Genomic DNA, 12,905 nt, shown 5'->3' on the forward strand with positions numbered 1-12,905 from the left:
CATTGATCCAAAAGCATAAAATCTGTTTCTTTGCTCCATTCACCTGAGGCCTCCGCCACGGTCGACAGGTGAGCTAACTCTGCATGAAGAGGTGGAAGTTGGCTCTGGTGAACTCCTGATGGATGGTCTCTAACAGGATGTCGGCCTCCTGGCCTCTGTCCATCCCTCCCTCCCTCCTTCCTCCTCCTGCTGCTCCTCGGACGGATGGAGGCGGCTGGAGCTCGGGGGTGTAGGTGAAACTGAAGGACGTGCGATAAATCAGGCCGTCCAATCGAATGAGGGAAAGAGGGACAGTTATGATGCGCCGCAGACAGCGCCAACCATCGGTGAACACGGAGACGTCAGGAACGACGCAGAGCAGAGATTTGGGAGACCTGAGAAGAAAAACAAGGAAATTCATGACAGCAGGTGTTCGCCACCTTCCTGTCGTCATAACCTCGACCCCTCGTGGATGAAAACAAGCACTAAAAGTCAAGTTAATATATGTAGTGAAGACTTTTGTTGGTTAAATGGAAGTTCCAGTGAATAATGTCCAGGTAGAAACATGCTGTCTTCACTTAGAGACTATTTTTCATCAGCTTCATCACATGGTGTATCAACAATCACCTGAAGATGAATATCAGCACAACCAATCAGCTTGTGGACTACAGAGCTTCAAACATGGATGCTGCTGCAGAGAAGTTACAAACTGTAAAACGTAAAGGTTTCACACATGTTGAACCTGCAGCTCAGAAGACCTTTACAATCAGCTCAGCTTCCAAGTGGACGCCCAAGATTAGAGTCACCACCTCAGGATCAGACCTGTGAAAAATGGTCTGTTGCAGAGTTCTGCTGCTGAATAATGGACAGGAAAGTGTTTCTGCACAACATTATGATGCCATCACTTCATTATTTTATCCTGCGAGACATTTGTGTGGAATTTTCTCATAATTAGTGAATGAATTCCTCAGTTATGGTCAAAAACATGTTTCGTGAGGTCACACTGACCTCTGACCTTTGACCACTAAAATCAGATCAGTTTGTCCTTGAATCCAAGAGAACTTTTGTGCCAAATTTCCCATCACATTCATGAGAATGGTACAGACGGACACCATGGCACGATGTCTAAAAGCTGCTGTGTCGCATTTTGCACATCAATCAATGAAGAAAAAACAGTTCCTGATTTTTTACAGTAAAAGAGGAGATCTGTGGCTTCAATCCATCTGCAGAGAGGATGAAAAAAGGCAAACTGTGTGTCAGTCAATACGAGTACGCCTGTGAGAAAGACTTCATCACAGAGAGGTTAATGATGTTACTGAGTCGTGCCTGTAGTTCAAAGTGATTCAGAAAAGAGTCTCAGCGATGATGTAACTAAAGTTTTTACTGTGAAAGAAATACAGCCTGACCATAAAACCCCATCCTCTCCTCCTCCTGATCTGAAGCTCACATACATGTACCACAAATCTGAACTACGTCACTTTGATTGTGTTGATTTGACTGTTGTAGAAACATTGATGTGATACACACAAATTTAACAGTTTGCAGAAATGTATGATGCCATCGTTTCATTCTGGCGACTGAGCTCACATCCACCACGTGGCCATAAACGCGTCTCCAAATGACGTGTCAACTTTCAATTCAGAATAATCAAAGAGGCAAAGCAGAACAATCCAGAAAGCAAAAAATGTTCAATTAAAAATCTCCAGATGGAGTAATGAGGTAATTAAATGTAAAAAATCCAGCTATTAAATTGTATTTTTCTAAACTGTTAACTAACCTGACTACTAAAACAGACGAGACAGTGTTTAAATATCGAAATAAAACATGCAAAGAGAAAGAAAACAGGTGATTTTGTTGGTTATATGATAATAATCTGCTCTTTTGTTGACTTTTCTGAGACTTTGATGGATTCTTTCAAAGTTAAGGAGCAACAAAACAACGTGAAATTGTGAAAATGGTGAAAAATAAACTCTACAAGTAGATAATTACACGATAATATCATAGACTAAACATAATTCTGTGGTTGATATGAAATACTGGCGAGCAGCAGAAACGCTGAATGCCCTCTTATAAGGTATTTCATTCAAACCTGCGCTACACCTCTGGCTCACATGGCAGCGAAGGATCAGGTTCCTAATTGGCTGCAGCTTCTCGTACAAACAGCACATTGTGGATGACTGTGTTATATAAATACGGCTTTCCTCTACGCGGCCGAGCTGCCGGCGATGGGAGGAGTATTTGCAGACGCCGGTGGCGAGCCGCTCTCAGCCAGAGACCCTGACTTACGATGCCTCAGCACTTCAGCTGTGGGGTCTGAGGTGGATTCTGACGTCATACGAGATTCTGAGAGGAGACGCCTGAATGTCAAGTTTCTGCTGCGCCCGTCTATAACCTACAGACTCCTGCACAGGAGTTAGAGAGAGGATTGTTCCCTGTCAGCCAGGCCGAGCTCCTCCTGATGCTGGACGGTAACATAAGCCCCTTTATGCTTCTCAGGTCCAGCCTCGGCTCGGATTCCAAAACACAGATGAATACAGGAGAACAGGAAAGTTCAGTAAACTGAATCCTATGACTGTCGAGAATATTTTTAATCCAACTTGTTGCTAAACTTTTCTGTCATCAACGATGTACTGACTTTTGTCCAGAACAAAATTTCCCCTAAATGAACAAAACTCTTTGAAACTGAATAAAGTCGTGGAAATAATTAATCGATTTATAGGTTAATCAGTGGACTGAAAATTAATCTGCAGCTATTTTAACAGTCAAGTAATCGTGAAAGTAATTTTTCAAGCAGGATGTATTGCCGTTCTTTGTTGTAAAATATTAGAAACTGAATATCTCAAAGCAAAATATTTGAGGATGTCACCTTAGACTCACTAATCTCTTTTATGGACCAGGCAGATTAACTGATAATGAAAATAATCATCAGTGGCAGCCCTACTGCATTTAATAATAATAATAATAAAAATAATAGTTTAACATGATTGGAAATGTGCTGTTTTTGAAGCTACAACCAGAAGCCTGTTAGCTTAGCTTAGCATAAAGACTGGAAACAGAAAAACAAGCCTTTTTTTTTAACATTTCAGTTTTTGTAAGATTTACACAAGCGAGATATACCGTGCTAGTCAGTGAGCTTCAAAGGTGCTTGAAGATGAATTCGGACAGAGCCAAGCTAACTCTTTCCCCCATTTTGAGTTTGCTAAGCTAAGCTAACTAGCTTAGCATTTTTTAGCATCTTGCATTTTTTCTTTATTGTGAATGAGCGGATCAGATGAGACTATTCTTGGTGTTTTATTTAATGACTTTTGGATGAAATGTGTAATGTTATGTGTTATATGTTGTTGTTGTTCAGCAGTGTCCAGAGACAACACCAACATCCTGGACTAGAACGTTTTTTCACATATTGCTAGATTTCCTGATTCATGCAGGTGAGTTGTGCACCACAGTTATTGGACAAGCCGACCCCAACTTGAAGTCATCTTTTCCTAAAACACAACACAATGTCCTGCTTTATTTAAAATTCCTTAAAGAACTGCAAAATAGCAGCTTTCAGTTTCTGAGATGAATGAATTTGGGTTAAACCTGCTCGGTCACATAACATTTGGTGTTAAAGTGCCACTTAATGTACCATAAAACCAACTATTAGGAGCCGCCAGCCTCGCAGACCAGAGCAGTCTCACTTAAACGAGACTAAAAGTTGACGCTGCTCAGCTCCACACCTGGTGCCTCTGTGGTAAAGCAGCGTGAGAGCGAACGGCATGAAGCGGTCATAAATGAAAAAATAGGACAAGCCAAACTGATCATTAAAGCTAAAAAATCCACCTAAAAGCAGAAGCCAGACTGAAGTGAGGGCTCCGACTCTATAAAGACAGTCAGCTCGAGGAAACCTCTTTGAACTCAGCCAAATATAATGCATAACGCACGCATGCAGCGTCTCACCTGTTTTCACAAATGCTAGTATTTGTATCAGATATGGAGCAAGATGTGAAGGTTGTGTTAAATGTTCTGAGGCCGACGACAAGCAGCAGGCCAGTAAAAGTTAAAGGACAGCTGTTCCTGTCTGCGGGTTATTCTGGATGTATGTGTTAATAGACCTGTGGTTATATTTCTGCCCTCCTTTTCGTTTCTGGGTCAGTTTCTTCAGAGGAAGTCGGTTTCTTAAATAACAGCAGTGCAGACAATCAGTTCCCAGGTGAATCACATCAGGGTCTACCTGATGTTTGATGAGCTTTAGAGAAGGTTTGCTGCTGTTTCTCACCTGGAAGCTCTGTTAGCTCTGAAAAATGCTTTAAGTGAACTAACATCTGCTGTTTTCTCTCCTCTTCATCTCCTCGCTGATCTCACTGTCTGTGCGCCTTAACACATCTCCTCCTCTCCTCCTTTGTCTCCTCTTTAACTCACTTGAACATGGTCTCAGCCTCGCTGTTTCCAAACCAGACTTTGAGATGAGGGCTGAAGTTTTCTCCGTGGACCTCCAGCATGGCGACGTGTCCTCCGCCATTCACCTGCAGTGCCACACATGAGCGATTATTTTTCTTACTGTAGCCACCCTGATGACGTCATCACATCCCATTACCACGGAATAATAAAGCAACTTTGATGAGGCAAACACAGGTGACAAAATAATGATGATCTACTGCGCAATTCACAGTCTTTGTGATTCCTTAAAGATCTTAGGTGGTCATGTTATGCGTCGGCTGATGAGGCACAGGCAGCCTTAAAGTGAGAGATTTTTGAATGGAATTTGGCTCGTTCTGTTCTCTGAGGAGCCAAATCCAAAATGCAAAATGCCCTTTAAGAATATTGTAGGTTTATGTTTCTTTGCTTCCCAGTAATGTACAAATTAAACACTTTGTAAAAGATGACAACTTGCTATTCAGCATTTAGCCTTTCGACAAAGCTGTAGTTATTTAGACAAAACGTTAACTCTCATAAGTGTTTTATGAGCCTACAACGTACCAACAATAACAGATAGACTAATTATAAAAGCTGATATTTTATTGTGGGAAGTGACTCGTTCATGTCACTTAATTTTACATGTGCAGAAAGAATATATTTATTCCAACCAGAGAGAAGCGATCAGATCAAGGATTATTAGATGCTAATATCTTCCAAAAGTTTACACCTCCTGATTGGGCCAGTGTCTTCTGACTGAGCTATTATTACATTTATTAGTGAAATATTAGGGTGTGTGTGTGCAGGTATGTCTTGGTACCTGTGTGCTACTCTAACTCACCTCTAACGCAGTGATAACAGGAAAAGGAGTGACGGGTGTCTGAATGCAGCCCAGGCCCTGATTAAAGGTGAATTCCACTGCTTCCACCCCGATGATGGTCCAGCAGGACCCATCGTTCAGCACCGCTCTGCTGGGGTCTCTGACACCGGACGGGGCCTGGAGGGACGGAAAGGATGGAGGACATGTGACAGCGGACAGAGGAGAGGAAGGACATGGCAGACAGAGAGGGAACAGAGAGGAGGTAAAGGACAGAAGGAGGGAGTCTCACCTGGTACTGTATGATGGCGTCATTGGACAAACACAGGTATGCATGTGGATCGTCTCTGAACTGGAAGGCGCACTTGTGGAGCTGAGAAACGGGCTCATCCACGTCTAAGATGGCGTGCTGCTTGTTCACCTTCCGGATCACCTGGAAACAGTTGAGAAAAGCAAAATCAATAAGGAGTGTTTTCAGAACTCCAAACATGATTTCCTCTGAATAATCGAGGTGATATCGTCATAACAACAGGATTATGGAGGGGATTGAATTTAAATGGCCAAACCTGCCACATTTCTTACAGGACTTGCAGCACAACACACTGAGAGACATTTCAATGTCTCCTAAAACACACATTTATGTTTTATTTTCTGGCATTTTTCACTTTTATTGGACAGCTGATTCTAAAAAGATAAACAAGAGGAGAGAAGTAACACCAGCAGCAAAGGATCCCGACAGGAATCAAACTGGAGGACATCGCAGATGTTATGTATCTCACCCATTCAGCTACCTGCACACCTGAAGCTCCTGTTTAATCTTATTTTAGTGCCGTTTATTTGTGCATTTGCAACTCTGGAGAAAAATAATTTGCTTTAACTCTATAAGGAAAGTGCCACCAACTGATCACAGATCAATAGGCGGCATCTTCTGATTGCAACTCACATTAAAAGACATAATTACATTGTGGATTCTCATGTGGGTTTAACTGACAGTTTCCGTCACATTCTTTACTTTGTGTTTAATATAACATTACTCTTCGGCCTCTGGAGGGCAAAACTACACTTGTAAAACAATGAAAACATGGCTGTAATTGAGTGTTGAAACAAGTTTTTCTCACCTCTTCCAGCGAAACGCTCAAAGGAAAAACAGGCACAGAGTGATGTTTCAACATGTTATCATGCAGCTCTGTGTCATCAAAGCTACACATGTCACATCAAGAAGAAGAGAGGTGGTTCAACATCAATGGTCGGGTCAGAAGAAACTGGACAAAATAACAAAGGATCCCAGAAACGACAGAGCTAGTTTGCTGTATAAATGTACAGAAGGAAAGTCAAAGCTCATACAGCAGCTGTCTGAGGCACCACAGCAGTAATCTGTAATCAGCTTGGTGATGGGAGTTTAAAAAAGTGCTCACTCTGTATAAAAACCAGGTGGTCCGCACATCGCTGCAGGCTCCACAGTGAATTACTTCTGGTATCTCCTGGCCTCAGCATTAACACATTCAAACGCAGCGTTTACTGCACCGCTCACAGAATATCACAACACTTAACTCTCATATTTCCACAGCTGCTGATGCAGCTGAACCCTCCGGTCTGTACGTCCACCTCCACCTCTTCAGCTCCCGAACCCCGACCGCAACCAAACAACGGGACTGAGCTTCTCGTCACGCGAACGACTCGGCAGGAAAAGCGTCTCTGTCTTCAAACAAACCGAGCGCCCAAAAGGCCTCAACTACAAAAACATATAGAGGTGCAGTGTGCAGATATACCTTCACCATCGTGTTATGACAGCAGCTCAGAAAGGGTCTGCTCAGCGGATTGTGAAGGATTCTGCTAACAGGTCTGAATAAGTATAACTTAAAGCGGAGGACGGGCTCAACAATAACAGCATTATGTAACACCTGCACACACACACACACACACACACACACACATCTGTAAGACATATAGGATCAGGGCAGTGATTATAGCTCAACTTTGTGGTTGAAACATTAGAAAATCAGACAACAGTGCAGTGTGTGTGATCCTTTTTTCGCTCACCTGTGGTCACATACAGTCAGAGGGCTTGTTTTGGTTGAAAGGCTGCAATGCCAACACTACTTTTATTAACTTTTGATGGACAGGTCAACCTGCTCTGCATCAGTGCTGCACTGCTCAGACCAAAGGAGTTCAGAGAGTGAGAACAACACTGGGCAATGTACAAACAACCTGAAATTATACATCAAAGCATTCCTTTTAAATTCTAACTCCTAATAAAACATTTTCCGTCAACATATTGAAAGATCTTCTTGGCCTGAAAGCTTTTGTAAAACTGAGGTATTTTATCATATTAAGTGCTTACATGTTCTGTATGTTTATATTCAGTCTGACAAATCATCAGTATGTTGGTTTGTGACATCATCAGCCTCACTGTAAACAATCACCTGACACACCTGGTGCACGTTGTTACACCTCTACCTTCACCTGATGGTGGTTTTCAAGTTAACAAAGTGAAAACGGCTACAGACATGCCAGCAGCTCTGTGAGGCCGTTCTTCACCGCAGCTAAATGCTAACGTGCTAACAATGAGGCGTCCCTGTGGCTTCAAGATCATGTTGCCGGTTTACCAAATCTCTCTTCTCATTTCTGCACTGTGAGTGTATGTGTGTGTGTGTGTGTGTGTGTGTGTTACCATGGGCGGCAGAGCGACTCCAGACTCGGTGCACACTAACTGGACCACACAGCCGTAACAGATGAAGCCCTCGCTTAGCACAAAGTCTCCTTGGTCAGCACGTTGGTCCTCCACTACACACACACACACACACACACACACACGCACACACACACACACACACACACACACACACACACACACATAAAATACAAACTACTGCTATGGCTTTTCTTCCAACAAATGAATAAAGACAAATGGAGATTGTGTGTGTGTGTGTGGGTGTGTGTGTGTGTGTGTGTTTGTACTTAGTGAAATCTCCATTCTTTTTTAATGTACAGAGTGAGGACATTTTTGGAAAGTGAGGACACTCTGGCCCGTCCTCACTTTGGGACAAACCTTCAAAGGGCTGTTTGAAGGTTAAGACTTGGTTTTGAGGGTTAGCTCAGAATTAGGTTTAGGTCCGGTCTAGAGAGAGAATCTGGAGAAAGCATTATGTCAATGAGCGTCCTCACAAGGATAGAAGTACACGTGTGTACGTGTGTGTGTGTGTGTGTGTGTGTGTGTGTGTGTGTGTGTGTGTGTGTGTGCGTGTGGTGATAGTGGAGTGCAGAGGGTGCAGACGGATGAATGACTGAGGTTTAGGTTTGGTGGTGGGAGGTCCGTGCACACCGGCCACTGTGTTAAATAAATAACCTCACGGATCCTCAGACAGGCTTTTCCAGACGCGTTCGAGGGAAACGCTGCTGAGAAACCGCTCGCACAGTGACTGTATTTATGCAGGGTGGCCTGATGGTGAGAGAAGCCACCTAGTGACAGCAAGGTGATGTGTTTGATGCAGCGAAGGCCAGAGATAATCCCTGTTTCAGTGTCTGTGATGAAGACTCTGAACTGATGCTGACACCTCTGGTCATACAGATCTCAGATCCATGAAGGAATCATCACCTCCCGTGTTCACTGTGCTCTGGAGTGACAGCAACTTAAGCCGTGCAGAAAAAAAAATCCTAACATGGCTGAAATTCTCTCACTCCAGCCATCTATGAATTTCCTCGGCAGCCTCTCTTGTTTCAGGGTTTCGAGGAGCTGGAGTCAATCCCAGCATGCATCAGCCAAGAGGTGAGGTACACCTGCACAGGTCGCCAGATATCAAAAGATTTAGACTAAATGGTTGCAACAAAATGCGAGTAAATGAAGCCTGTTTTGATCTGTTATCTGCCTGTCAGTACATTGAGACCACCGGCTGATACTTCTGTTGTAAATGACGCTGAGATGAGATCTCTGGTTTGTAAAAACACTTTTGATCTTCTGTTAAAATCAAAGAGTCAGTTCATGCACAGACTGACCACAGTGTGACCTTTACAGTACGACATAAGTCAATGTGTGACTACGAAGCTGTGAACATACAGCGAACACACACACACACATATTTACCCATGGTGATGGTGAAGGCTGTCCACTGTCTGGCGCTCGCTATGAAGGCTCCTCTGTCCACCGAGAGGTAACGAGTGCTGACGGTCTGCGAGCGTAAACGGTTGAACAAAGCTACTCTGGAGCATGACGAGATACACACTGAAAACACACACACACACACACACACACACAAACAGAGAGATACAGTGAAGACCAGCAAACTTACACTGAAACTTCAGCACACACACACACACAGAAATACACACTGTACAACACAGAGCAGGGACTCAGACTTAAGTCCACTTTTTGCCTGCAGGAATGTGCTTTTTAACGGTTGAGACATCACTTGCGACCTGTGAGACATGCACACACACACACGCACACACACACACGCAAGGGGTCAGACTCTTCACAGTAACCTGAGCGATCTGACATACCTGATCTGCTATCTCAGCTGTCAGCTCAAAGTGACGTCTAATTTTAGTGTGTGTGTGTGTGTGTGTGTGCGTGTGTGTGTGTGAAAGTTTTAGATGACTGAATAAGACTGACCCTGTGCCCTGCAGTGACCCGACAGTACAGGAAGTCATGACACATCACATTCAGCTGTCAATCAGCCGACGTCTCTGTGGCTTTAGGATGTTAGAAGTTATTGAACGTTTGTTTGTTCACTGAATAAGAAAACAGAGACTGAACACCACGAGAATCAAGTTTGCAAAACTTTTGTTAAAACGACTGAAAAGTTTCAGAAAAACTTGACAAAACTTTACACACTTGACATTAGAATCCAGCAGGACTCCACATTACTTGTGTTTGTAGTCATGTCCTATTTTTGCAACACTGCTCAAGTCTCAAGTCTGCTGCACCTGTGGCCACACCCAACAGTGATGTCACTGTGCACTGACACACCCCGGAGAACACCTGTGCGTCACTGCAGCAAGGTGAAAAAAAACTTGCAAAACTAACACACACAGTGAAAAAGAAATCAGATTTCATGAGGTTTGGAGACTTTTTCCTACATTCATGGAGAAATGTGAACTTGGGGAAACTCTGGAAACTTGAAGGTGATATATGGTGCAGATGCAGCTTGTATGTCTACCATGTGATGCTATCGAGCCCAACATCTCTGTTTGTAATGTAATGCGAGCCTAATGTGAGCCTGTTTGTGTTTCAGTGGTTTTCTATCAGTTTTAATCTTGTTAAAAAGCATCTTTGTGAATTGTTAAAACCAAAACTCAATCAATACACGTCTATAAACTCACGGTCGGCGTTCTTCATGGACTGTCTCTTCTGGGAGGGTTTGGAGATGACTTTGATCATCCTGCTCTGGAACGAACCCACTTCCTGTCTGTTGCCCAGGAAGAGTCGCAGCAGCAGGCAGAAGTGCTTCCTCTTGTCCTGGTCAGAGATGAACAGGGACTTGGCACAGGCAAACATCTGATGGACAGAGACAGAGAGAGTGAGTGTAACGTACAAAGATGAGGCAGTTTATGACATTTAACCTACGTTCAGGTGGACTGTCAGGAGATGGAGACTCTGGAAGAGTGTGCAGATGAAGAGAAGCTTCATATTCTTTGTAATTGCAGGATTGTGATTCTTATAAATAAGCATAAGTTAACTGGAGGACAAAGTTGCAAAGACTGTACAGTAAAACAGACGACAGATGTTTTTTTCTTGTCGCCTCCCTCAGCCAGTAAATAAGGAAGAGGCCAGTGAACACACACAGTGTGTTTACAGCAGCGAAGCTTTTCTGTCAGACGTGACTGTTTGTCGGGTCAACAGTCGCCTGTAATAAAGAGGTTAATGTCTCGTCTGGGCAAACACACACAGAGTGTGTACAGCAGGATCCCATCATTCACTCATCCACAGCTGGTGCTTTGACTGTGAGATCACTAACCAGCGTGGATCAAAGCTTCATCGCCGTCAACGTTGATCTGGTCACACAAAAGAACAACTCAAGTGTTCAGTCTCCAGCTAAACTAAAGCTCCAGACCAGGACCACTCAGAGAGACCGTTTCCACCAACCAGTACAGATTTGTTCAGGAAGCAGCATAAACCTGATGACTGAGTGAATACAGCAGACAGCACACTGAACCACAGGGCAGAAACACTGAGATCTGCTGGAAGACGACTTTGTGACTGTAACGTAAGCAAACGTGATGAACTGGCCCTGAATCAGAAGGTGAAACTCTATTCTCACCTTCTCCAGCTCTCTCAGGTGTGATTAGGTTGGTGTTCAGGGAGGAAATTAGGGGACACAGAGCTGGTGTCTCTGTCACTGAAGGACTGACAGTCGTGGACTGTGTGGACAGACAGAGTCAAACCCAGCAGACGGGTTAGCACATGCTGTTAGATCAGATTCATCCCACACACAGTTCTCTCACCCTGGAGTTTGGCTGCTGATCGAAGACCAGTTTGAATGTGTCTGCCTGAGACTGACTGGAGCTGTCCAGACACATGTAGCCACACAATCGATATACAGAGTCTCCATAGCCAGCCTCTGGAAGGAGAAGACAGGAAGAGATGAAGGGAAAACAGAAGAAGACATAACAATGGGGGGCAGAAAATTTTATTCTAAAATGGTTTTTATGTTTCTGCACCTTTCAGATGGTCCTGCATGACTCTCCATCCATGACCGCTGATGTAAACGCATGGAGGAGGGCAGAAGAACCTGTGAGTGACAGGACACAATCAAACATGAATATGAGCTGCATGGTGTTGAAACTTTTAGATAAAAAAAAAAGCTTTTTTCTGGACCGCATTGAAACAACGCAAGTCATCAAACCTTTTCTCGTTGCCGTAGGACTTCTGAGCGACCTTGGCGTGCAGGATGGTGACGCTCTGGTCGGCGTGAGCTTCTCTTCCTGGTTCCCTTGTTGATCCCAGCAACTGGCAGCCTTGAAACCCCATGTCCAGTCTCCTGATTGGACAAGAATGTTGTCAGTCACAAACAACCAGAACATGTATTGTATTTGTGCGTGTCTGTCTCATGGAGGAATTAACAGAACTGGATAATGAGGCATGCTGACAAATCATGGCGCTACTGAGCTGAAGACGGTTTGAATCAACGCTGAACATCTGACGGTGATGCGTTCACTTACTGAAGCCCATTTCAACAGCGATGCGTTCACTTACTGAAGCCCATTTGAACGGCGATGCGTTCACTTACTGAAGCCCATTTCAACAGCGATGCGTTCACTTACTGAAGCACATTTGAACGGTGATGCGTTCACTTACTGAAGCCCATTTGAACGGCGATGCGTTCACTTACTGAAGCCCATTAGAACAGTGATGCGTTCACTTACTGAAGCCCATTAGAACAGTGATGCGTTCACTTACTGAAACCCATTAGAACAGTGATGCGTTCACTTACTGAAGCACATTTGAACGGTGATGCGTTCACTTACTGAAGCACATTTGAACGGTGATGCGTTCACTTACTGAAACCCATTAGAACAGCGATGCGTTCACTTACTGAAGCACATTTGAAAGGTGATGCGTTCACTTACTGAAGCACATTTGAACGGTGATGCGTTCACTTACTGAAGCACATTTGAACGGTGATGCGTTCACTTACTAAAGCCCATTCGAACAGTGATGCGTTCACATACTGAAGAGCATTTGAATGGTGATATGTTTACTTACTGTTGCACACAC

General features: G+C 43.8%; 1 protein-coding gene across 1 annotated transcript in view; it reads right to left on the minus strand.

Moving 5' to 3' along the window:
* The window catches only part of rbpjl (recombination signal binding protein for immunoglobulin kappa J region-like), a 22,038-nt gene continuing 9,133 nt past the window's right edge, over positions 1-12,905 (minus strand). Inside the window, exons 3-12 of the mRNA XM_041945619.1 lie at positions 12,034-12,168; positions 11,849-11,919; positions 11,633-11,748; positions 10,511-10,685; positions 9,273-9,410; positions 7,863-7,975; positions 5,484-5,624; positions 5,216-5,371; positions 4,381-4,484; positions 1-374 (exon numbers count right to left, since the gene is read on the minus strand). Of these exons, the coding sequence (XP_041801553.1) occupies positions 74-374; positions 4,381-4,484; positions 5,216-5,371; positions 5,484-5,624; positions 7,863-7,975; positions 9,273-9,410; positions 10,511-10,685; positions 11,633-11,748; positions 11,849-11,919; positions 12,034-12,168 (1,450 nt within the window). The 3' untranslated portion in view covers positions 1-73. The remainder of the gene's footprint in view (positions 375-4,380; positions 4,485-5,215; positions 5,372-5,483; positions 5,625-7,862; positions 7,976-9,272; positions 9,411-10,510; positions 10,686-11,632; positions 11,749-11,848; positions 11,920-12,033; positions 12,169-12,905) is intronic.

This window comes from Chelmon rostratus, chromosome 2 (assembly GCF_017976325.1).
Source record: "Chelmon rostratus isolate fCheRos1 chromosome 2, fCheRos1.pri, whole genome shotgun sequence".
NCBI lineage: Eukaryota > Metazoa > Chordata > Actinopteri > Chaetodontiformes > Chaetodontidae > Chelmon > Chelmon rostratus.